Consider the following 27,180-nt stretch of genomic DNA (forward strand, 5'->3'; position numbering starts at 1 on the left):
GGCACGTGCCTGGCACGCTGACGGCGTCAACTGACGCCGTAAGGAATATTCCGTTAGTTCTAACGGATTCCGTCAACGGCATCAGGAATATTCCGTCTCCTTCCCCGGCAAACCTCCGGTGCCGTCGCCGGCGCCGGAAAATCGCGAAACCTGCAAACTTCGATTTCTCTCTCGTTTTTCAACCAATTTTCGTGATTTTTGCACCAAAACGAAGCCTAAGACTAGGAGAACACAACCATACAACTTTTAAGAGTCAAAAACTACAAGATCTTACCTGTCACCACACTCCAATTCCAGCCAACTTCGAATACGGCGATTCCGACGTCCAACTCCTTCAAACGAAGTACTCCGAGACTCCTTGGGACACCACTAAGCTACCTACAAGCTTCATTTTCCCTAAAACGTGAGGATTTACGTTTGCATGAATAGTACCCCAAAACTGACTTCGTGAAATCGACGTGAAAACGGTGATAACCTTACCTGAAAATGGTACGACTGGACTCCCACGAGCCTCACGATCACGAATGTGGTCTTAGTTCCCTCGATCTATGGGTGTTTGCTGGGTTTTGGTGAATGTCCGTACGTTTTCAAGGGAAATGGGAAGAAAGGGAGCTCGGGAGAGAGACAGGGAAAGGGACAGAGGGTTAGGGAGAGTGACAGTGTGAGTGTGTGGCCCAACACATGCCAACACCACACAAAACAACCAATAAACGTAAAAGAAACTAACGAGGGGCAAAGTAGTCATTTCACACATGAGTTTTCAATATTTTCGGGACGGGATGTCACACCACGAGTAGGAGAGTTTTGAGCAATTATAGTCAGTTGTTTGGACCTCCAAAGATATTGAGCTGTGCATAGGAATATTCGTGTGCCATGCCGATGTAATGAGGGCAATCTCGTATTCTTCATAAAAAAAAAAAGGTCTATGCGTTGTCCTCAAGATTTTTGAGATTATTTTTTGCTTCACAGTATTATCACGTAGTATTAAGATGTAGTGTAGAATATGATAGATTGCGCATATATTTATCATAACATGTGGCATTATTGATGTTATATATTAATCAACACTTGAAATAGGAAAGTCAGCATGCTCACAAATTAGTTCGTCGATATTTAATCATAACATATCCTAACATTATCCATTCATATACTATATAGTACCATGCCAAACATCTAACTCACCAATTCACTGACAATTTCAGATACGTTCCAATCCCATTTCTCGTCACCTCAACCTCACATGACATTGACATTAGTAGTTAATAATCCTACTTGTCTCGTTTATATATGAGTTCAACGTTACCCCACCACTATCAACCTACCAAGCAATAACAAATTTATATATACAACAATTGGATTGACTTCTCATAATCTCTATACCACTCCTGACTGTGATAGACTGTTCATATGAGTTTTCTTGTCCATTGTAATAATGGAGTTTTTATTTATTTAGTACAGGTAGGTAGGAGGGTTTAAATTTAGAATGCAGTAGAATAAATAGGAATGTCTAATCATCCGGACAATTCATCATTTGCCGTAATAAATGACCTTTAATGAAAACAAGAAAAAAAAAAAAGTTGAATTACTTGGTAAGTTGAACTATTGAAGAGTGAAGACAAACAAAACCTTTGACAAAACCCTAACATAAGGGCAATATTGATTTGCGCCGCCAAATTCCAGAGACAACATTTAACCAATTTTTATGTTCAAATGCTTTTTTTAAGTGTATCGAATCGTATCCCCAACTCAATGAAAGGTTTCTCCTATAGTAGTATCAGGTTCAGGTACTACCACAACCATATATGGGCAAATCTCTTTTCAGCACTATTATTTGGCTTCCATATCTGGATTCCCACTATAACAAATTAGCAATAGCGGCAGTACTTTCTCTGTAGGGAAAGATTCTGTTGTTATTAACCACACCAAAAATTTCACAATTCAGTAAAGTATAAGATATTCTGGATGTTTTAATCATTAAAGCTTAGTATTTCAAACAAAAATTCATCAGTATTTTAAACATTATAATAAAATATTTTCAAACAATGATTTATCAATTTAAAAAACGCTAAGTATGAGTCTATAGTATAGTAGAACTCCCACTTTGTAAAGGTTTCAATAATACATTTGAAAATTTCCGAGGATTTGATCTAAAACAGACCTCAAAATTTGAAGAAAAAATAAAATAAAAGAAAAACAGATTAACCTCACGAAGAAAAAGAGGAAATTGTAGCAATAGTTTTTCAATTTTAATTTAATTGTTGTAATAGTCTATTAACTAAAAATTCATGATCATTGGTCCCTTTTACTTCAAAACGTCCAGCTATGGTCCTTTTCGTCAATTCCGTTAGAACTTCTGTCAAAATGAATCACGTGCCACACACTTGAGGCTGAATCAATGAGCAAATATGAAAAATGAAATGAGAAAAACTATAGCCATTATCCCTCAACTTTAACCCAATTAGAGAAATTGTTCCTCAACTTTAACCCAAGTGGAGCATTGATCCATCAACTTTAACTTAATTGTAGCAATGGTTTTTCCAACATGATTCATTTTGACGATATTTTGACTGAGTTGACCAAAAAACTATAGATGCATGTTTTGATGAGTTAAGAGACCAATAGTCATGAATTTTTAATTACAGTATTATTGCTTCAATTGTGTTAAAATTGAAATCATTACTATAATTTTCTTTGTTTTTTTTTTTTTGGATAACAGACAACACCATTACTATAATTTTCTGAAAGAAAAAAACGCCATCAGTCCAAAGTCCAAACGCGATGACAAGTGACAATGACTGGATTTGGAAAGCAGCGTAGGAGTGTGACTAGTGCTGATAAATGCCAACCGCCAACATGCAAATTACTAGGTCATGGAAGATTTTTCCCATTAGCTGCCATTATGCAAATTCCTAGGCCATGGAATAGTTCTCCCATTCGGTACACCCACAAGTATTGGCACTCTCCAAATGTAATTCTTCTCAGATGATTTTTCAAAAACAAATGGAGAATACAAGGCGAGTTTTAGGAGCCTTGATAATAGCTCCCCTTTTGAGTTTAAGACGATAAAAGAATAGTTAAGCTTTACGTTCTCGTTAGAGGCGAATTTGAGTTATCAAATGTAATATCATTATAAATCTGTCATGCTATAACAATTTACTATTGATCCTTATCGATGAGCACTGTCACATTAGTGGCTTAATGGGATTTTACATGTGCTTGATTGTATGTTATTTTCTCCACACGTGTCTTGGATTTAAAACTCACTAATTTTCTAAATTAATCATAATAGCTTCGAACTTTCTCTCATCCTCTTAGTAATAGTAAAATTTAAAAAGAAACAGTAACAAATGTTTACTTTAACTTGATTTTCGGTTTTGTAAAAAATTAAAAATCCCACACTGAAAAAATAATTTACAAGTAATAGGTAAGAAATATACAGTTAATATAAATAAGGAATTTTAACGAAAAGTTCTTGTTATTGGTTACTTTAACGAAAAATCATATTTTTATACTAAAAAATCAATCATGATACTATTCATTTTACCATTTATTTGTCTTTATCATTAAAATTCAAAGTTTTTCAACTCTTTTCATTAATTTTCTTATATAAATAATAAACTTTGCAATGCGCACCGGTGGTCGGGGATATACTATCGGTGACAAGTTGGCTTTGACCCTAAAAAGTTAACTATGTTTGTCAACTCGAAAGGGAACTACAAACAACTAATTTGGTGTTTGGTTTTGAGATAAAACCAATGCCCCTGCCCCGAGATACATTGAACTTGATAACTACGATAGCTACAAGCCTACAACCCATATATATATATATTATTAACATTTAAATAGAACGAAGTGTCCCACTTAATACTTAGTACTACAGTTTAAGAGTATTTCATTTCACTTGTAACCCTAGATTTAGTTGTAGCAGTTAGGAATTGAGCCTTCAAGCTTTGCTTTTGGTTTCGTTTAGTTGTAGCTGATTTGGATTAGACGAGAAGTTTTAGATTCGATTATTGTCAAATACGAGTTTGCACAATATTATTCTTAATTTATTGTAAAATTAAGCATATTCTTTCACCATTTTACGTAGATAAAATTATTTATTTAAAAAAAAAAAAAAACAAAGTGAACGGTTAGTGCATTGTAAATTGTGATGGGAAACTTGGAGTAACAAAAAGCCCCATTTATGGCAATTGGATACTTACATAAAGTCAACAGCATAGATTCCAATTTCTTTTATGCATTTATTTATAGGGCGGGATTAAACTAGCAACTACGATTGTGACCCCTTTTCCATTAATCTATTTATTAACTTGTACTTCAAACCCTTTTTTTTTTTTCTTTTTTTTTTTTTATGAGCAAACTTGCTCGTCAGACGTGAGTCTGTCTACATGAGGAATTTTTAATTATAACGAAAACACATATGAGACATTACATATTTTAATAGAAATTATAAAAAATTTTATTTTTTAAATTATTAACTTTTTAACATACATTTTTTACTATTTATTTAATGACATATAATATATTATTTTATGTACCGGTCACTTGGAAAAATCTCTCCGCCCACACAACCCAAATGACAAATCAAATATTCACATTTCTTTACGTACGCATTGACTCAAATACCCTTTCCCTGTCCTCACAATTCCAACCTTACCAAAAGCATGGCATCCCGGACAATCATTTAAAACCAAGGATATTTTGGGGATTACATGGGAGGCGAATTTACAAATTAAAAAAAAAAGATAAAATAGAAAATTCAGAACAAAGCACAAATTAAAAATAAAAATACAAACATTTCCATTCCTGTTTTTTTTTATTTGTTAATTCGTGTTAAATTTTCTCGCATCACCCGAGATTTAGCATCCACCGTTGCTCGCCAGGCCTTCGGTGACCGACGCCAGCTTCTGGAGATTCAACTTGACAACAGTATCCGCGAAGAGACGCGTGTCCTCCTCGGAATTCCCCTCGGGCACATCGACGACGTAGGATTCCAAAACAACGGTCCAGATCCTTCCGTCACGGTCAAACCCATGCACGGTCGTCACGGACCTGTAATTCCTGAGGCGGTGCTCGCCCCCAATGATACTGAAACCGGTGACGTGGCGGTCTTCGTCGAGTAAGTCGAGGCGCTCGGTGCTGGTGGCAGCCGGTAGGCCGGAGATAACATTGACGTCCCTGGTGCACCCGACGGTCATTTTAAAGCCTTCCTTCACGTTACAGCTCCGGATGAAGTGCTTGTAGGTCTGGGGCTGGTCGAAGCGCCGCACCAGAGACCACACGGTGTCGGGTGGCGCGTGCACGCGTTGCGCAAGTAGGGAAGAACATTTTCCGGGGCCCACCTGGTACCTGTGGAATTCGTTGACGAACAGCTTCAAGTCGTCGAACTCGTCCTGAGTCAACCCGGACGGGAGGGTGAGGTGGTGCTGGGTTTCCTCCGCCTCGTCTTGCTCGGCCATTGAGCCCTCACCTTTCTCCATACACTCGAGAGAAGAGGGAGAGGGATGTACTTCCGCTTTTTGGAAAGGGGATTTTGTAGGATGATAGGGATAATAAGGTAACTCTATAGGGTTTTATTAAGCGAGTAGGAATTATTTGCTCTCTCATTTCTATACTTTTTACATATCTTTCTGTTTGTATAATCACGGTTAAGTTACGTTAATATTTTATATTATTATTATTTTTTATTTTATTATTTCTATAAAAAAATTAATATAAAATATGAACGTGGCTTAATCGTGATCAAACATCACAAAAAAGTATAAGAAAAGTATAGAAATGGAAAAGCAGACAATCCATCTCTTTTATTAAGAATATTCGTGGGGTTAGTCTAGGAATATGAAAATAGTTTTTAAAGGGTATAGGAAAGGTGTCAACTTGCTGATGCCGACAGGTGCTTTCTTCTTGGTTGCTTGACAATTTTATTTTTTATACGTCGAGAATAAGGCTCGAAACATTAAATATAATAATACAATTGGTTAGAAATTTAAAAAATAATTAATTTCAATTTATTACTCTGAAATTTATTGGTTTTCAATATTTTATTGATCAAGTTTTTTTATCCCATTTTGGAACCTAAAGTATTAATTTTTAGCTAGTTTCATACATCTGTTAAGCTTTTTCTGTTAAAACATCAGTTAATCTGTGACGTGACGCCTACGTGAACAATGACTGGATGCCATGTATTAATCTAGAACCCACGTGAATAGTAAAAATTTTAAAAACTAAAAAATAAAAAATAAAAAAAAGGTTAATCTCAGTTTACTATCCTGAAATTTTTTCATTTTCAACATTTCATAATCAAAATTTTTTCGTCCCAATCTAGTACCTAAAGTCATAATTCTAGGATACTTTTATACATTTGTTAAGTTTTCTATCAGAAACTCCGTTAACTGATAACGTGACATCCACGCAGACAATGACTGGATGTCATATGTAAATATGAGCCCCAGTGGACATTAAAAAATTAACCCATAAAAATGGGGTTCCCATACCCATTTTAGGGATGCTTCACAAGGTTGGGTCGGGGCTTGGTGGTGAAAGCTATAGGGAGAGGGAAATTAACAGAGGGCGTTGGTTGCTTTGTGGACATAAGGGATTTAATTTTGGGGTTTTGGACAGTACTTCATCGATCTCCGCATCGACACCCCTCCATAGCTCCTCCTTCTCGTCGCCAACACTTCCAGTGATCTCGTCTTGCTCACCTGCATCGACTACTCCAACCGTGAACCCAGGAAAGGGGTCTATCTCGTTTTCCTAGCAATTGGGTTGCCGGTTGGGGAACAAATTCTTGTACTAGGAACTAGGTGTTTTCAATCCCTTAATTTAAATTTTTTTTTTTAATTTTTTTTTTTAATGTACCTGTTGTGACAGCCCGTCCCAGATTTTTCGTACCGTAGGTGTGAAATGACGGTTTTGCCCTTAGTGATTTTGTTTCGTTGTGTGATTGTTTTGGGGCTTAGTTGGCTGCTTTTGGACAACACACACACACCCACACCTATTCTTATCATTTTCTGCCCTGTCCCGTGTGTTTATCTCTCTTTCCCTTTTTCTTCTTCTTACGGACAAGACTGAATCCTTCGAAAACGTTGTAGATTGTGGTGGAGACTTAGACCATTGTGTTCGTGAGCTTCATACGAGTTCAACCATACCCGTTTCAGTTAAGGAAACCTTTGTTTTCACGTTGAACCCGAGATGTTCAATTTGGGGTACTGTTCATGCACACGTAAAATCATGTGTTTTTGGGAATTTCAGGGTTGTAGGAATCTTAGTGAGGTCCTTAGGAAGCTCGAGGTGGTTCGTTTGAAGGTTTTGGATGTCGGGATCGTGAGTTGCAGGTTTGGCCGGATTTTGTGAAGTTTGTCCGGCGAGATTATGTTGGTTTTAGTGCTTGGAAGTGGTAAGGTTTTGTTCCTCTAGTTGTAAGCTTCGTTTTGGTACCAAATTCATTAAATTTGGGTGAAAAACGAGTGAGAAATGAAGTTTAAAAGTTTTTCCAGTTTTTCGGCGACGGCGACGACGGCGGCGCCGGAGGTTGGCCGGAGAAGACGACATAATATTCTGTCAATTTGGATGGAATATTCCTAACGACATTAGGTTAACTGTAACGGAATCTGTTAGTTTTAACGAAATATTCCTGACGGCGTTAACTGACGCCGTCAGTGTGCCAGGCACATACCTGCGCGTGGCCGACGCGTGGGGGCGCGTAAGGCGTCGAAAAATTATTTTTAAAATATGGGGATGTTCGTGAGGTTGAGTAAATCACATTGGTGTATTCACACACCCCATTTGAGTATTGTATGAGAAGTTATTACCTATTTTTGGTTATGTGCTTTAAATTAACGTTTTTATAATTGTTTCACATATAAATGAGACCTATCCCGAGGACTAGCGCAGTCACTCGAGGCAAGGGGGTTACGACCCTTCTACATACCAGTGAGTGGACTTTTGGTTTTCCGTATATACCTATATATACTTGTGATTTTCCCAGAAAATGAAATGAAGCGTTTATATGTTTTAAATGCCATGCATTGCGTTTGCCTATTTATTTATGCATTAGTACTTGCATATATGTATGTTTGGTGCTACGGACGCATAGGTAAGTGTCAGGTAAGTTATGGTTTATGTTTGTGTTTAATAGTGATTTGAGATGCATAGAAAGCTCATAACCTGCACCCTAAGTGTTAGTGCTCCTGCCCAGAGTAGGGCACAATCCTTCACGTGATGTTCACCTCCCGCACCACACGCTCATCTTGGATCCAAGTTAGGTGCACAATCATGTCGTACAGACCACTATAGGTGGTTCCGACTCGTAGGTGACCTACAATTATTCGCCCAGTCTTCACGTGATTGTAGCACTTGAGCATATTTATTTACACCCAGTCCTGTCGTACAGACCACTTTAGGTGGTTCCGACTCGTGTGCAGGTATAGTTAGTGAGTGGTGGATTTGAGCTCTAGATTCAGCCGTATAGGTCACGTTAGATGACTCCGGCTGACAGATTACATGGCATTGATTGTTATTACCTGAGTACTTACATTTGATGTAGAGGCATTCGACATGGCATATTTCTAAGCATGTTATCTATATATGTGTATATGCTAGGAAACTATACAGGTTTTACGGCGAAGGGTTAGAACTTTTTATAATGAAATGATTTGAAAAGCTTTGTTTTTGCCCACTCACACTTTCTGTTTTGCGCCCCTCCAGGTTCTAGTTTGGATAGCTCTTTTGGTGGCTCTCGAGGAATTCACGGCATATCTGACAGATTATCACCAGTGTAGGACCACTTCTAGGTGTGCTTATTTAGTGTTTGTTCCCCTAGACTGCACTAGGTCTTTTGCGCCCTGAATATTATTTTTCATACTTACGCTTGCACATGTATGTTATCTACTTAGTGTATAGCTTGGTTTTTATTTATTCGTACTTTTATTATTATTCTTAGCTACCGCACGGTGCACATGGTTACGTCATTCTCACGTGACGGGCAGCATGCCCTGATTTCGGTCGGGGTGTGTCAGTTTGGTATCAGAGCATAAGTTTGGCAGTCCTGTATTTTTGTGAGTGTTCTAAGTATTTTGGTGTCTTCTATCAGAACTATGCCGCATCGTAGGGAACCACGTCGCTCTGCTGAGCCTAGTTTCCTAGATTTAGCTCAACTGGGGGAAGCTATCGCCACCGCCATTCATTCGGCGCTCCGCCCTCCCCAGAGGACTCATCTGGAGATTATGTACAATTTGAAGCTTGATAAGTTCGAGGGTTTTGAAGGAGCTGAGCGGTGGCTGGAACATATTGAAAAAACCTTTCGTGTACTGCATAATCAGGGGAATCTCCTTGTTAAGAAGTGGGTTGAGACGACATCTTGGTTCTTGGGTAAGGAATCTGCATCTTGGTGGGAGCAGGAGGTTCATCGTTTGTCCCCAGAGGAGAGGACTGATTGGGAGGTGTTCAGAGAGTTGTTTCGGAAAAGGTTCGTGCCTCCAGAGTACATTAATCGCAAAAAGAAGGAATTCACTGAGTTGAGGCAAGGAAAGTTAACAGCGAACGAGTATTATCGGAGATTTACTAATTTATCCTGTTATTATCCAGAGGTTACTGCCAATTCGGCGGAGATACTTCGTCGTTTCCGTTTGGGTACTAAGAAGAAGTGGCGTTCTATGGCGACCACTACCCCTTGTGACACTTACCAAGAGTTCTATGAGATTCTGTTGAGGATTGAGGATTCTGAGAATATGCCCAGCGAGAGTGAGGAAGAAGAAAAAGATGGTAACCAGAGAAAATATGACAAGGGCAAGGGTCAGGCATCGCTCAAACCTCGCAAGACCCAGAGCTTTAAGCAAGGTGGAACCAGTTCTAGTTCTTTTAGCAGTGGTTTTGGTGCCACTAGTCAGGGTCATGGTGGTAGATTTGCTAGGGGTACTAGAGGGCAGAGGCAGGGTGATGCTGGTAGAGAAAGAGCTCCGGTTTGTCGCAGGTGTAATAATCGACATTTTGGAGAGTGTAGGAGAGGCAACGGTGGTTGTTTCACTTATGGGCAGATGGGACATCGGGCTGCAAATTGTCCCCAGAGTCAGCAGAGGCCCCAACAGTCTTTCTTGCCACCACCTGCGTCGATCCAGCGGGTTCCTGACCCTGGTAGTTATGGGCAGACAGGTCATGGTGGTGCCTATTATTATCAGGGCGATGCTGTTCCTTATGCCCCAAGACAATATCCATATCCCCAGGATCCATATTCTCAGAGTAGGTATCCTCAGTATTCTGGTAGCTATATGCCGTATCATCCAGTTCCAGCGGGTGGATCTCAGTGGTACCAGGGAGGACAACCTCAGCAGGGGGAGATTGCTGCTAGTAGTGCAGAGTCTTCAAGACAGTCTGGTCAGCCTAGTCAGGGGTGTAGTGCACAGAGTCATGGTGGTCAGACTAGTAGAGGTCGTGGTGGATGGTAACAAACTCAAGGGCGTATTCACAATATTTCTCTGTAGGATGCTCAAAATAATCCATACTTGATCATGGGTACGTTAAATATCCTTGGTTATTTTCCTAGAGTATTGATTGACTGTGGTGCTACACATTCTGTTATTTCTTATACATTTGCTCAAGTGACGCAACCTCACCCTATACCTCTAGGGTATGATTTAGAGTTTGCTATGCCTAAAGATGAGATATGTATTGTTGATTGTGTGTATCCAGGATGTCCAGTGATGGTGGAGGATATTGTTATGTCAGCTGATCTTATTCCGTTAGATATTGTTGACTTTGATGTGATTTTGGACACGGATTGGTTGCATTTCAATCGTGCCAATATTGATTGTTACGGGAAAATAGTTACCTTCCATCGTCCTAGATTACCTGTGGTTACTCTTGTGGGTGAGCAGAGTGGGGTGAGACATGGCGTTATTTCTGTTGTGCGAGTAAAAAGGTTGTTATCGAAGGGTTGCCAGGGATACTTAGCTCATGTGGTGCTGAACGATGTTACTCCTAGTAGTGTGGAGGATGTAAGGGTAGTCAGGCATTTTCCTGATGTTTTCCTGATGATTTACCTGGGTTACCGCCAGACCGAGATATAGAGTTCACCATTGATTTGCTTCCAAGTACTAATCCTATATCCTTGACTCCTTATCATATGGCTCATGCTGAATTGAGGGAATTGAAAGCTTAGTTGCAGGAATTAATGGATAAAGGTTTTATTCATCCTAGTACTTCACCTTGGGGAGCTCCAGTGTTTGTGAGAAAGAAAGACGGAACTTTAAGGCTATGTATTGATTACCGGTAATTGAATCGGGTAACGATTAAAAACCGTTATCCATTGCCATGTATTGATGATTTGTTTGATCAACTTCGGGGTGCTTGTGTATTGTCCAAGATTGACTTGAGGTCTGGATATTATCAGTTGAAGATCAGTAGGGAGGATGTCCCTAAGACAGCTTTCAGGACTCGTTATGGTCATTACGAGTTTTTGGTTATGCCATTTGGATTAATGAATGCACCAGCAGCTTTTATGGATTTGATGAACCGAGTATTTCAGCCGTATTTGGATAGGTTTGTTATTGTCTTCATTGACGATATTTTGGTGTACTCTAAGTCTAAATCTGAGTATGTTCGACATCTTACTTAGGTGTTGAAAAGGTTGAGGGAACACCAACTGTATGCTAAGTTTAGCAAGTGTTAATTCTGGTTGGATCAAGTGGCATTTTTGGGGCACGTCATTTCTGCTCAAGGTATCTTGGTGGATCCTCAAAAGGTTGCAGCAGTGGAGATGTGGGAGCAACCATGAACTGTCACTGAGGTGAGGAGTTTCCTTGGTTTGGCAGGGTATTATCGATGGTTTGTGAAGGATTTTTTCGTGATTGCTTTACCACTGACAAGGTTAACGAGGAAAAATGTTAAATTTGAGTGGGATGATAATTGTGAGCAGAGTTTCCAGCAGTTGAAGTATTGGGCCATACATGATCACTGAGCGAGTTGGTGAAGTGGCTTACAGGCTTGAGTTGCCTTCTGAGTTGGCTAAAGTGCATAATGTTTTTCACGTGTCTATGCTTCGTCATTATGTTGCGGATTCGTCACATGTGATACCTCCTCAACCCTTAGAAATTAATCCGGATTTGACTTATGATGAGGAACCAGTAACGATTCTAGATTGGAAGGAAAAGGTTCTGAGGAGCAAAATTGTGAATTTGGTGAAAGTTTTGTGGAGAAATCATTCAGTGGAGGAGGCTACCTGGGAGACAGAAGATCAGATGAGAGATTTGTATCCTTGGTTGTTCTTTGATCGCTAGTGGTTGGTGTGTGTGGTTGTTATGAATTTCAGGACGAAATTTTTTAAGGTGGGTAAGTTGTGACAGCCCGTCCCGGATTTTTCGTACCATAGATGTGAAATAACAGTTTTGCCCCTATTGATTTTGTTTCGTTGTGTGGTTGTTTTGGGGTTTGGTTAGCTGCTTTTGGACCACACACACACACCCACACCTATTCTTATCATTTTCTGCCCTGTCCCGTGTGTCTCTCTCTTTCCCTTTTTCTTCTTTATACGGACAAGACTGAATCCTTCGAAAACGTTGTAGATCGTGGTGGAGACTTAGACCATTGTGTTCGTGAGCTTCATACGAGTTCAACCATACCCGTTTCAGGTAAGGAAACCTTTGTTTTCACGTCGAACCCGAGATGTTCAATTAGGGGTACTGTTCATGCACACGTAAAACCATGTGTTTTTGGGAATTTCAGGGTTGTAGGAAGCTTGGTGAGGTCCTTAGGAAGCTCGGGGTAGTTCGTTTGAAGGTTTTGGACGTCGGGATCGTGAGTTGCAGGTTTGGCCGGATTTTGTGAAGTTTTTCCGGCGAGATTTCGTTGGTTTTAGTGCTTGGAAGTTCCTCTAGTTGTAAGCTTCATTTTGGTACCAATTTCATGAAATTTGGGTGAAAAACGATTGAGAAATGAAGTTTAGAAGTTTTTCCAGTTTTCCAGCGACGGCGACGACGCCAACGGTTGGCCGGAGAAGACGACGGAATATTCCGTCAGTTTGGACGGAATATTCTTAACGGTGTTAGGTTAACTGTAACGGAATCTATTAGTTTTAACAAAATATTCCTGACGGCGTTAACTGATGCCATCAGTGTGCCAGGCACATGCCTGCGTGTGGGTGGCGCGTGTGGCCGTGCCTTGGCCGGCTCATGGGGGCGCGTGAGGCGTCGGAAAATTATTTTAAAAATATGGGGATGTTCGTGAGGTTGAGTAGATCACGTTGGTGTATTCACACACCCCATTTGAGTATTGTATGAGAAGTTATTACCTAGTTTTGGTTATGTGCTTTAAATTAAAGTTTTTATAGTTGTTTCGCATATAGGTGAGACCTATCCCGAGGACGAGTGCAGTCACTCGAGGCAAGGGGGTTACGACCCTTTTACATACCAGTGAGTGGGCTTTTGGTTTTTCGTATATACCTATATATACTTGTGATTTTCCTAGAAAATGAAATGAAGCGTTTATATGTTTTAAATGGTATGCATTGCGTTTGCCTATTTATTTATGCATTAGTACTTGCATATATGTATGTTTGGTGCTACGGACGCATAGGTAAGTGTCAGGTAAGTTATGGTTTATATTTGTATTTAGTAGTGATTTGAGATGCATAGAGAGCTCATAACCTGCACTCCCGGTGTTAGTGATCCCGCCCAGAGTAGGGCACAGTCTTTCACGTGATGTTCACCTCCCGCACCACATGCTCATCTTGAATCAAAGTTAGGTGCACAGTCCTGTCGTACAGACCACTATAAGTGGTTCCGAGTCGTAGGTGACCCGCGATTATTCGCCCAGTCTTCACGTGATCGTAGCACTTGAGCATATTTATTTACACCCAATCCTGTCGTACAGACCACTTTAGGTGGTTCCGACTCGTGTGCATGTATAGTTAGTGAGTGGTGGATTTAAGTTCTAGATCCAGCCGTACAGGTCACGTTAGGTGACTCCGGCTGACAGATTACATGGCATTGATTGTTATTACCTGAGTACTTACATTTGATGTAAAGGCATTCGACATGGCATATTTCTAAGCATGTTATCTATATATGTGTATATGATATTTTCTGGGAAACTATACAAGTTTTACGGCGAAGGGTTAGAACTTTTGATAATGAAATGATTTGAAAAGCTTTGTTTTTGCCCACTCACACTTTCTGTTTTGTGCCCTTCCAGGTTCTAGTTTGGATAGCTCTTTTTGTGGATCTTGAGGAATTCACGGCATATCTTACAGATTATCACCAGTGTAGGACCACCTTTGGGTGTGCTTATTTAGTATTTGTTCCCCTGGACTGCACTAAGTCTTTTGCGCTCTGAATATTGTTTTTCACACTTGTGCTTGCACATGTATGTTATCTACTTAGTGTATAGCTTGGTTTTTATTTATTCGTAATTTTATTATTATTCTTAGCTTCCGCACGGTGCACATGGTTATGTCACTCTCACGTGACGGCCAGCATGTCCTGATTTCGGTCGGAGTGTGTCACCTGTGGTGTCTAGTCATTGTTCACATGGTCGTCACGTCAAAGGTTAATTGCTATTTTAACAAAAAGCTTAACAGATTTATGAAATTGTCCAATAATTATCACTTTAGGTACCAAACTAGGATGAAAAAAACTTGATGTATGAAATGTTGAAAACCAACAAACTCAAGGTAGTAAACTAAGATTTACCCTAGATTTTAATTTTTTAAATAGGCTTTATGGGAGAAAGGAAGAAAAGTATGTATATATATAAGGGGGGTGGGGTTGGAAGGAATTGGCAGAATTCTTTTAGGTCCCAACGAAATTCTCATAAGGAATTCAATAAATAGAGCATGAGGGCCAAGTTAATCAAAGGGTTCAGGTTTGGTTCTAGAAGGGATCGTGGAAATGAATGAAAATAATCTACTACTTCATTAAGTGATTTATTAGATAATTGAAAACAAATGATCTTGAAGACTTTTTTTTAGTTTTTAATTTTTTTTAATGTCCATTAGGCACCAGATTGATACATGGCGACCAGTTATTATTCATGTAAACGTCACGTCATCAGTTAACGGAAGTTCTGATAAAAAGCTTAACGGACGTATGAAAGTGTCCCAAAACTATGACTTAAGGTACCAGACTGAGACGAAAAAACTTGATGTATGAAATGTTGAAAACCAAGCAACCTCAAGGTACCAAACTACAATTAATCCAAAAAAGAAAAAAATTCTAACCCGTTGTATTATAATACTTGGTGTGCTGGACCGTATTCCATTCACACCGAAAAATTTCTCCTTGCTGAATTGCAACCCAAGCTGAATTCATCCCCAATGGACATTTTATTTGTTTATTTGTTTTGAATATGTACGTTTATTATTTATTGATGAGATCGGATCTTGTTGCAGTGTACACATTTTATGTAAAATTTAACAATTGCAGATATTCATTAAATCTTCATACACAAAATATAATTGTTAATTTTTCGAACACTTTTACTGCTGAATAAAATTGAACAAGATCATATACAAATACAAGAAATTTATATGTGGAGTACTAAAAAGTAGAGTTGAGTTCGAAAAATAGAAAGAAAAAAAGGAAAAGCATATTGAATCAAAGTCGAAACAAATTGAATCGAAAAACAAAGGAATGAAAATTGGTTGGTTCAATTTTCGATTTTAGTGGTTTTGGAAATCAAACCAAATAGAATTAACCCTAAGAGCAAGACCAGGGGACCTCCAAATGCCCAAGCATTGGAAGTTGAATTGCGTCAACAAAGAAAAAAAAAAAAAGCATCTTTACCGCCCCAAAATCATTGAGGCAATTGGACCAAGACAACAGCCCATTGAAGTAGGGCTGGTTCGTTTTAGGATCCCGTATCTAAAATGGGATCCCAAATCCTGAACCGACATTTTTCAAGATGAGATTCTGAAAACTAAAATCGAACCGATATTTCGGTAATCCTGAATTTTGGGATTCTCGAAAAAAATTTGGGATTTCGGTACGGTTCTGGATTCGTCAACCTTCCTCAAATTCATCGACATGGTCGCTGTCTCCCGAAGGCTCAAGGATCAGAACTAGATCGAGATCAGGAACCACCGTCGACCTCAACGAGCTCATGAAGGCGCGATATTCAATGATGGCGGCTTCTAGGTTCTAACAGCGACCATTCCTCACAGATTCAAGGAGAAATGGAGGTTAAGGTATATGATGGTATGAGAGAGAACTCGAGAGCTCGAGTCTAAATTGTAGTGGAGGTGGCTATGGTTGAGTGAGTGGTTTATGGGGGATTGAGTTGCAGTGAAGGTGCCTATGGCTGTGTGAATGATTTATGGGGGATTCATTTATAGAGGAAGGCATGGCTGTGTGAATGATTTATGAGGGATGAAGCAAAAATGGGGGAGGCTAGGCTTTCATGTTGACAAAAATTGAAGAGAGAGAAAGAAGTCTCTCGAAGCAATTAGAGAGAGAATGGAGGAGCCAAACGGCGCTGATAAGGTTGGATAGAAATGAGGGAATGCACGGCATCTTTTAGCTTTTATACAACCAATAAATCCCAAAAAAAAACTACTCAAGGGCATACAAAGGAATCCTTTTGGTTCGGTTCGGGATTACCGTCTTAAGGAGCAAAATTCCATCCTTATTATATACATATCGTATGTTTTCGTCTTTCTGATTATTTTCTTTAGTCTTATTTTGTGTTTGGATGCCGAGAAAATTATTGAGAAGAAAATTCTGGGGTTCATGTTATATTTTCAAGAAGCGCTCGACTCAATTGGGGAAAATGCATGTGGTTTATTGGGTTTGAAATTTTGAATATAATTTTTCAATTTGTTATTTGGAGGTGATTTCTCTCCTTTTTATATACTTTATGATGTGGTTTTTTTTGTTCAATTCGGTAACATTTTTCGTTTTTCGATTTTGATTTTATTTGTATAAACAGGAAGATGGAGAACCCATTGGGCCAGTCTGTAAAAATATAGAAGAAAATGAAGGGGAAATTGATTCTGACCTTCAGGCAAAGAAGGTGAAGACAGTGACCTTCAGTCCAGAAAATGAAACCTTTTACTTCAGTGGGTACGGATCGGATTGCAATTACAATCCAAAGAAGAAACAGCCGCGGAAGAGGAAGACAATGGCTGTCAAGCAGGTGTCAAAGAAGAATAAGCATGTTGAGGTTTTCGAAGATTCTGAAGGACTTGAATTATCGGTTGATATAAATATTTTTTTATTATTAATATATTTTCTATCGGTTTTATCCGAAATGAATGTTTTTATTTATTCTTATTACTAAATTCTTTGTCGGTTAAATCCGACAAAAGTTTTGTCGGTTTTAATTAGGGGTGTTCGCCGGAGAAGAGATAGAGTGAGGGTGGGTCGTCAGGAAAGAGAGGATTGAGGGTGAGTCATCGGAGAAGAGATGTGGTGGGGTGGGTCAGAGGAGATAGGATTGAGGGTGAGTAAACAGCGAAGAGACATAGTGGGGTGGGGTCACCGTAGAAGAGACGCAGTGGGTGAGCGTCGTTCGCTGGATATGGAAGGCTAAGAACGAGGGAGAAGAGGGGTGTTTGGATACTAGAATAGTGAATGTTTGGCTATCAATTTTAGACTTTTAGTTGAGTTCTTAAGAATTAAAATGGACACAAGTCGTTTTTTAATTGCTTCACATAACAAAGTTAGTATATTGGGTACTCCCCGGTGAGTACCCAAGTATGGTCACCCGGTTGGCACTAGGTCAGGGCTGATGGTGGGTCTGTGAAGGAACACCAAGAAAGAGGATCAGACTTGACCAGTTCAGGCTATGGAAGTTTCGATCTTCCCACAAATATTTTAATGGTGTCGATAGCGTGTCACGTCATGGTAAGCATTAGGCCAAGGCTGACCCTGTCATTATCAAAATATAAAGGTGAATGTTTTTAAGGGGAAGAGATTCCCTTCAGTTCTCTCCCACCAAAACCCACCAATTAATTAATTTAGATTTTTGAAATTTGATTTAACATGTACAAACAATGGGCTTTTTTAAAAATTATAATAATTTTAATCGTTTGATCAAATTTCAAGGACTCGGATTAATTGATTGATGAGTTTTGATGGGAGAGATCCGGAGGGGATCTCTTCCCGTTTTTAAGCACTTGAGTTATATAATTGAATATTGAAGTACTGATTTATGGTACTTTCATGGCAGCTGCAAATGGGAAAACTATAAAACAGGGAATGATTAAAAGAGTGATTATAAGATTAAAAACCATTCCATCCCGTGCTCAAATTTCCAACGAAAAAATGGAAAAAATAAAAAATAGAAGGAAGAAAAAGAAAGAGGGTTAGAGGAGCAAACTTCTAATATCCAAAAAGTGGAGAGCTTAAAGAAATAGTGGACTCGCTGCAGCCTAATAATTTCCAGGATGGCCAACTGGAAGAGATTTTCTTCTTGCCATTTTTGCTAGACTTTTCATCCTTATTGGTCCTATTCTTCTTCCTAATTAGTTGCTGCTGCTGAGCAGGACAGGTACTCAAAGGTTTCTGTTTTAGAAGTTCTCTATCAGGGTTTTCCTGCATGCAAACAGGCCAAACATTATCCCAGGTCCCATTGCCACTTAATGATGAATATTCTACACTGAACATATATAGAACTGAAAAGTAGTCAAATAGAAGTGGAATATATACAGATTGAGGTAAATTCACTGAAACAAAATTGAAACTTTATATAAGTGTGATCATAGAAAGCTTCATTCGTGAATATTGGCAAAAGATGGATTTCCACAAGGCCTTATGGAATATATAGGGTTTGGGATTTGCACAGCATAACATATATAGGTATATATGTATGTATACATACACACACACACACACATATATATGTATATGTATTAGTATGCATGTATGTGTTGTCAGCATCCACAATAAACCAACCACATGATATGGGCATACGCATAACTACATCAGCTTTTGTAAACTGCTAAAAGGGAAAGAACAAAACATATAAGCTTTCGAATTTCCAAAATCCAACCAAAATAGGAGTTTGATGACATAAGGCAAAAATTTCCAGGGAAAGCCTGCTTCTTATTATGATACTTTCTAAGGTTTCTCAATTTGTGGTGTGTTCACCATAAATAATAAGTCTGAATCTATGATTTATTTACTAGGATTTTTTCTACAATGCGGTTAACTGCACATTTTTAAAAAGCAAATATGTCGACGTAGATATAATTTGTGTTGGATAAATATCAACAATTAATGATAAATTTATATATGCTAATAAATAATAAATGCAAATAAATATTCAGGCAGAGCATAAATAAAACGAAATTAATATTAATCAGAGAAATTGAAGAACGAGGTTTGCGTACCGCAATGTCCTTGAACTAGAATTTTGTCCCTACTCTGTACTTGTAGTTCGATGGACATCTGCTTCACCAGGATTTAACGATCTAAGTTGAGATTCCAGCATCGGAAAACTAGACTTTTGGCAAATATCTTTGTGGTACTCTCAATATGTTATGAATGTATGGATTGATGATTTTCAATGAAATGAATGATATGCAGATGCATGTATTTACAGGAATCATGTGCCTGTTCTCAACATACATATTTTTGGGAGGCAACTATTCAACATAAAGGGTTTGTTGCTCCATCTTTTTCTCATACTTTTTTCATATGTTCTCAAATGCACTCAGACTTTATCTGAAAAGATGAGTCTATTGAAAAATGAAAAAGATTAATTATCAATCTATACATCTCATCTCACTGAAAATCATCAATCCATACATACAAAACATACTGAGAGTACCACAAAGATATTCGCCAGAAGTCTAGTTTTCTGGTGCTAGAATCTCAACTTAGATCATTGAATCCTCGTGAAGCAAACGTCCATCGAACTACAAGCACAGAGTAGGAACGAAATTCTGTTTCAAGGACGTTGCAATGCGCAAACCTCGATCTTCAGTTTCTTTGATTATTATTAATTTTGTTTTATTTGTACTTTGCCTAAATATTTATTTGCATTTATTATTTATTAGCATATATAAATTTATCATTAATTGTTGATATTTATCCAACAATTTGATATTGTAGAGACTCTTTGGAAGTTTTAACTAATTGATAATTACCTCAATTTCAAGCCTAGAGGAATGGACTTGGGATAGTCTTTCATTGTGAATCTGAAGTGGGTTGGTGGTAAAAGCTGGGAGCGAGAGAGATGATTCGCCCTTGGATGTATGGCTCCAGTAGGTATCCCCAGATGTTTGTGTTGAAGTGCATGATGATGAGCTACTGAATTCCATCTCTAAGCAGAGCTGAATGAAGCACCACAAGTACAGGTCAATAGGAAAAATAAAATAATTTAATATTCTTTCTCAAGTAGAGGAAAATGAAACCAGGAAATTATTGTGTTCGTCAATAATATAGTAGATCAATTGAAAAGAGAAATCAATTTTTGCTAGGTAACTACAAGTGATTTTGTAGTTGTATATTTATATTATTGTCTGTATACAAACAATTTTTTGTGTTATATATCTAATTAAAAACATCATGCTGCAGGTAGTAGGTTTTCTTAGGTAAAAAAAAAAATTTAAATCAAGAGCAGCCATCCCCTTGATATTAAATAAAATAAAATAAATAAATAGAATATAAAATGACACTGTGAGTTTCAAGATTTCTAATAGATGAACCAAATGGTCTAATACCACTATTATTCCCAACTTAATTATTTATAGTCAAGAGGTGTAAGATTTTATCTTAAAAAATCTCAGTGTAATTAGAAATAAATCATATAATTATAAGTCGTAAATTCTGTTGTCAAACTCCCGATGTTGGATTTCCAACTGCTAGTGTGGCATGTATCCCGAATTTTCTATCCATGCTAATGAAAGTTTCTCTGCTAATACACAATTGTAGAAATATGTAATTTGATGATCAAGCTGCAGTATTATCTTTATTATCAACAAAAAATGTAAATATTAATTCATATATTGTGCCAGCAATTGCAATTATATAACACATCAATATGGGTTGTTCATATTAGAGAATAAAGTCTCATATAAAAAATATAACATAATTTAACATATAACATATAGCATATGTGTGGGAAGTTCACTTCAAAATTTCAAGTAATAGCGAGACCGGCCTAAAAAGTTTATCAAATTAAAGTTGGTGATCATTTCTTGGCTAAAGAGGTTGGAGAACAAAGTCGGGAAAGTAAATTGACTGCATGCAAATTGGCAAGATTAAGAGAATTCATATCATATATCTGAAACGAGCAATTAATAAAGTAAATAAATTTAACCTGAAGAAACTTATGCTCAAGAGCTGTCACTCGATTCAACAGTGACCCTTTGAAGTAAGTCTCCTTCATCGCCAAATCCATTGGCAGGCATTGGCTCTTCGGTCTTGCACCACTCCTCGATCCCTTCTTGCTGCCCAATTTTCCTAATTTTTGGTTTCTTTCCAAATACTTCATCTAAATTCACACCCAAATATTTAAAATTAATTTGAAACCCAAATTTTAAATTGTAATTAAGGAGTGCAGAAAAGTTGATTAAACTTACAATAAAATCCAAATGATCCAACCTAGACACCAGAGGCATGGATGAATTACGAGACTGTATTCTTCTATCCTCCATCTTGTTGTTGAAGGTTGAAGGTTGAAGGTAGCTAGCTGGTTTGGCAACGTGGACGACCCAGAAAAATAAATTACAAAACAAATAAAAGAATTGCTTCTTCTCAAAGGTTATCAGATGGTCAGTCGTCTATTTCTGCTTCTCTGTAACTGTAAGCCTTTCACGCAAAGCCGTTATGCATTCCCTCCTTTTTTGGTTGACCGACTGAGGACACGTCACGAGCCATCCTGCAGTTTGTTACCTCACGTGGGGACGATTTAGATAAGCTCTTGTAGTTGCAAAGCTTCACGTGACTTCCATCTTCTAGTTTGGAGGCAAGTAGTACCTCAAGGGCAGGGGGCAAATATTTCTCACACTTGCACTACCACTCAACCAAAAGTGTAATTTCTATTGCATCCAAATCACTAAGATAACTTGTAATACGGTTACCATTCATAACTCCAAGATGAATTGGTGTTTCGGAATGTAATGGAAATTACCATTCATAACTTCAATATAAATATTTGGGCGTTAATTTTGTTTGCACACTAGTTGACCGTAGTAATCATCAGGAAATTTTTACTGAATTTGTGTTTCTTGTGACTATTGTCATCCTTTTCCTATTGTGGTAATGAAGAAGATATTGTCTCCTTTTCCTTAATTATTGGCCTACAAAATTGATGGACTTGCAACTAGCGAATTGTTCTGGAGAATATTACTGTCTCATCAACATATAGCACTTCTGGTTCGAACCCTCCCGTTTCTCTGAGTTCTCTAGTAATGCTACTTGTAATGAAATGAATTTGATTGACTTTTGGTTAGTTTGGTATTGTTATAGCTCATATCAAATTGCTTCTTTTGTACTTTGAGAATAATCATATGTAATCCGACAAAAAAAAAAAAAAAAAAAAGAATAATAAGATGTACAATAAAGTAGTTAATCGGTTGATATATTATAGCTTTAAAAGTGTTTAGCGAGTGAAAAGCAATGTCACAACGTATGGTAAAGTTTTATGTGAAACTGTTTTTGTGAAATCCCATCCATGGATTTCATTATTTAAATTCCATATTCCGTATTCATAGTTGTTACAACGTGTTCATAGTTTCGGTGTAGAAATTTTTTTGATTTTGCAAAAGGAAGAAAATACCCGTGTTGGGCTACGCGGAGTTTTATGTGGATGTTTTAGATCCTTTCATGTTTTGCTTCATTTCTTGGCATATTTATATAGTACATGTCGATACGAATGCGTGGACGCAAGCGGAATGGAATTTGGAGCTAGGATGAAGATTCTACAAGCTTTGGAAGTCGAGGGCTTTTTGGTAATTTGATCATTATTTGAACACATGTTTCTTATCCTTTTCTGCCCTTGGTGTGTGCCGTGTGGGGCCCACTCCTAGTTTTTGGATCTCTCATCTCTCTTTTCTCTCTCAGCCTCACTGGACTCTCTCACACCTTTCTTGAACTCTGTCTTCCTCTTCCTTCCCCGAGCGACAACACCATCATCTTCAAATTTTCTAGGGAGCAAACACTCACCAAATCACCATCGAATCCCTTTTGTCAACCCTGAAAAGTAGAAACGAGAATTCGACTTTGGTTTCTTGAAATGTAGTGCCTAGACGCTAGTTTCAAAGACCTTCGTTTTGATGAGAATTTCTCACCGATTCCAGCCAAGGTAAGACCTATACTAGATCGATTCCTTATGACTAGTAGACAAATTGTCATATATTATTTGTGTGATTTGGTGGAGATGACAAAGAACGAAGCATTTGAAATTTTCTCAGTTTTCTAGTGAAAATCCCCAAAATCCAGCAAGATCGATAATAGGCGATGACGACGGCTAGAGTCAGGAAGATTGAAGAGGAATATTCCGTTAACTTTTTGAAATATTCCTTAACACCGTCAAGTATGACGTCATTATTCCGTTAATTTTGATGAAATATTCTGTCTTGGCAACAAAATATTCCAATCAATCGAAGCCTCGTGTGTGAGGGCTCGTGGCCGATGACCAAAAATGTTTTTATTGGCTAATTCAATGTTTTGAATCCATTTTTGGCATATGTTTAGCGTAATTCTATTGCTTTAGCCTAGTTTTGTGGTTGGACGCCAATTAAACTTGTGATTGGTGGAGATCTGATAGTTGGATCATCCTGAAAATTTAATATGTTGTTGTGGAAGTTTAATGAGGCCCTTAGGAATTATGGATCAGAAATCTCATGTGCAGATCTTCCGAATTGAATCATGTAGAGTTGTTGACCCTACGTTAACCTTTGACGAAGGGTTGACTTTTGGTTAACGTGTCCCAGATCCATATAGAATGTTGTAAAAGACATATACAAGCTAGGATTATGTGTTTTACTACTAAAGTTTTGAGACGAGACTTGTGATTTGTTCTAGGTGGTGATTATACGTTAACACCTCGATCTTTGTGTTGCGATAACGCGGATTTCAGGTGAGTGACTTTAATATATGTGACATCGGTTTTACTCTGAAATTCCCATGCTAGTATACTTAGTGCATATGTCATGGATGTATAAAATATGTTTTCTGGTAAATTGTTGCTTTTAAATTTTGCCATCAATCTATTTTAAAATGTAATTTGAAGTGCATATTTGAAATGTTTGAAAAAAGTGAGGCCCAGTAAAAGACTGTTAACGCATTGTTATAGGGGAGTTGTTGCTTCAAATTTGTGTCATGTCTTACTTCATTTAGCCATCCTACGTTTCTAGAATTCTACTCGATTCTGTTGAGTGGTCTGAAATCGAGTTTTACTGAGATTTCATTTAGTGGTTTGGAATTCTTCTTTCTTTGCAATTTCGTTGAGTGGTTTGTAGATTTGTTCTGTTTCGATTTCATTGAATGGTCTAAAATCTCGTTTTCTCTCGGATCCATTGACTAGTCTAGAACCTTGTATTGTCGAATTTCGTTGAGTGATTTGGAATCCCTCGTCCTATTCAATTCAGTTGAGTGGTCTGGAATCCCATCCCTTGTTCCCGTTGGTTCATTGGAGTCGATCTAGAATGTGAAAGCTTAAGAGCTGTAGGCTTCGGTCAAACTGTATCACTATACCCTAGTTTTTAGTGTATTTATGAATTAGAAATTTGAGAACCTTTGTGGTTGATTTGCAAAAAGTCAATGGATGTCTAGGTGACACTTTCGGGATTTCCAGCAAATTGTTATGATTTTACTAATGTTGTTTATAAACTATGATCGATGGATTTGTTTTATGATTATAACATATGTTGGATTATTGTCACTTACATGAGCTTCACAACTTCTGGGTTATTTCTTTGGTTGGTACACCATTCCCACAGTGTAGGGAACTATGTGCAAGTAGCAGGTGTTAGTAGATACGAGAAGCTTTTGGGGTAACAGTCAGAGGTCAGAGAGCTTGAAGTGTTTAGGTTAACCTTATATCTTTCCTTGTACTTTTTTAGACTTTCTTTTTGGGAGCCTACGAGCATCTCACCTTAGTGAGGGTTAGTTGTTTTTGTTGTATATTGTGGCAGAGACCCCACCACCTTACTTTTGGTGTAAATATTGTGAATTTTAGTACTCGTATTTGAGACAGTCAGGAGGGTTGCCTAGAAACAGCCACCCTTAAAAGAGTGCGTAATGGTTCACTGGTCGAGTGCTCTTGCGCCAAAGATGAATGAGGCTAAGCGATCTACCTAAGCTGCGGGATGTAAAAATGCATTGGTAGGGGAGCATGTAACTTATTTGTATTCCTCGCACCTTACACCTGAGCATCAGGTGTCGATCCTGAACATATATCGGGATCTGAGCGTGACAGTTTTAATTATGTACAATACCAATAATGAATAAGATGTGGTAAGATGGTGATCATATATGATACCTAGACCATAGTTTGAAAATATATATTTAACTTGTGATAAAGGTATTTACGAAAATAATTAAAAATTAATATACCTATCATTCATGAAAATAGTTCAAAGAAACTTTATCTTCCATACATTTATAAATCTATACTAGTATGTATTCTGATATGTATTGTGACAACACATCCCTAATTTCCTATGTAAATTCTCCCCGAGTGTGTAAACTAACATTTATGCCCTTGTTGGCAAAGTGATGTGGATGTGATTATGCAGCTTTAAATCGTTCTTCTCGCCATCGTCATTAAATGGTACTCGTTGTTACGAATGCGTGGGCGCGAGTTAGACCCAAATTGGATCTATAACGAAAAATTTACGCTCCGTTAAAGTACGTTAACCACGGGTATATTGTACACACACGTACAAATTTACAGTATCAGAAACACTGTTAAGGATACAGATCGTGTGCATTTAAAATTGTACAAAATCTGAAATCCAATCCCTTATCCTCAAAAGTGGATCTGTGTCTCCCAATTGTCCCACCAATCAAATTTGTTTTCCCTTAAACCCTCACCTTCACTCATTTTCCCTAATTCCCTCTTCACCAATCAGAACCTTCCCTCTCATCCAATTAAATATGATCCTACTCTCTTTCCCCCAATCAGAAACTATATTCACTCTATCTCTCTCTTTTCCTTCTCTATCTCTCTCCCGGAAACCTCTTTTCTCTTTGCAACTAGCAAGTTCGATGTCCAAACTCCCTAGATCGACTCCCAAAACACTACCATTAAACTCCCCTTGAACTCACAATCACAACCGTACCCTCAGATCATGAAACAGACAAGTTTTGACTCGCCAAATCAGAAGGTTTAACTCGGTGAGTTTTCCTCCGACGAGTTTTAGGCTGAGTCACAAGGTTTTAGAACATGGGGAAGCTTCTACACAACCCATTGAAGTCCTTAGACTAAGTTTGGAGTCGAGTTGACATCGAAAGTAGCGAGTTCAAGGAGTTGAGTTTTTGGCCAAACCTTTCAAGCTATTTTCAGGTCACTTCTGTCCACTTTTTGGACTTTTGAAGGTATAATATTGTTCTTCTCCTCAAGAGCTTCATTTCTATATAAAGTTGGTCAAAAATGGTTAAGAAATGAAGAAGTTATGCAATTTTGAAAATTTCTCAGAAACCGGCGAAACCAGACGGTGGCGAACGGCGAGGCTCATCAGAGAAGACAAAGAATATTCTGTCAAAGTTGATGGAATATTTTAACGGCGTTAGGTAACGCCGTTAAACTCTGTTAACTATTTAACGAAATATTCTTGATGGCTGTTAGCTTCTGCCGTGCACGTGCCTGCACTTGGCCACGCGTGTGGCCATGGGTTGGGCGGCACGTGAGGGCGCGTCTGACCTTCGGCCGGCGAGTGGTTGACACATGCAGGTCCGTGACTTCGAGTAAAACATTTTCGTATATTCAAACCTTCCATTTGAGCAAAATATAGGGAGTTTTTCCTAGCTTTTTCGCATATGTGTTATTTAGTTAATTATTGTTACTTGTTTCACATATAGGGGAGACTTAACCTAAGGATGTACGTGGACAAGCGAGGCTAGGGGGCTACGATCTTTCTACATATCAGTGAGTAGGCACTTTGTTATACACACACACACACACACTTTATAGTTTCCACAAATGCTTTTAAATTGATATGCGTACTATGCCATGATTTATTTATTTCAAAAATGCTATTATGCGGTTGAGATTTACCTATTGTCATGGCATGTT

At 38.1% G+C, this 27,180-nt stretch overlaps 2 protein-coding genes and 1 long non-coding RNA gene across 3 annotated transcripts; 1 reads left to right on the forward strand and 2 right to left on the reverse strand.

Annotated features, from left to right (window-relative positions):
• Positions 1–4,580: 4,580 nt before the first annotated feature.
• On the reverse strand, positions 4,581–5,549 carry LOC137732909 (abscisic acid receptor PYR1-like). Its single transcript, XM_068472159.2, has one exon. It carries the CDS (start codon positions 5,481–5,483, stop codon positions 4,863–4,865), a length of 621 nt encoding a protein of 206 aa, XP_068328260.2. The 5' UTR covers positions 5,484–5,549; the 3' UTR covers positions 4,581–4,862.
• A 10,213-nt stretch (positions 5,550–15,762) lies between these two features.
• LOC148690228 (uncharacterized) lies at positions 15,763–17,215 on the forward strand. The gene is made up of 2 exons (XR_015957977.1): positions 15,763–16,633; positions 16,921–17,215. It is a non-coding gene; the product is annotated as an uncharacterized LOC148690228 (long non-coding RNA).
• Positions 17,216–18,283: 1,068 nt separating this feature from the next.
• MSP2 (microspore-specific promoter 2) lies at positions 18,284–21,641 on the reverse strand. Its single transcript, XM_068472160.2, has 4 exons — positions 21,521–21,641; positions 21,259–21,432; positions 20,084–20,269; positions 18,284–18,527 (listed from the first exon to the last, which is right to left on the reverse strand). The coding sequence occupies exons 1-4, from the start codon at positions 21,593–21,595 to the stop codon at positions 18,315–18,317; spliced, it is 648 nt and encodes a 215-aa protein (XP_068328261.2). The 5' UTR covers positions 21,596–21,641; the 3' UTR covers positions 18,284–18,314.
• Between the last annotated feature and the right edge of the window lie 5,539 nt (positions 21,642–27,180).

The sequence above is a fragment of the Pyrus communis genome, chromosome 16 (assembly GCF_041283825.1).
Source record: "Pyrus communis isolate YQ-2024b chromosome 16, ASM4128382v1, whole genome shotgun sequence".
Classification (NCBI taxonomy): Eukaryota; Viridiplantae; Streptophyta; class Magnoliopsida; order Rosales; family Rosaceae; genus Pyrus; species Pyrus communis.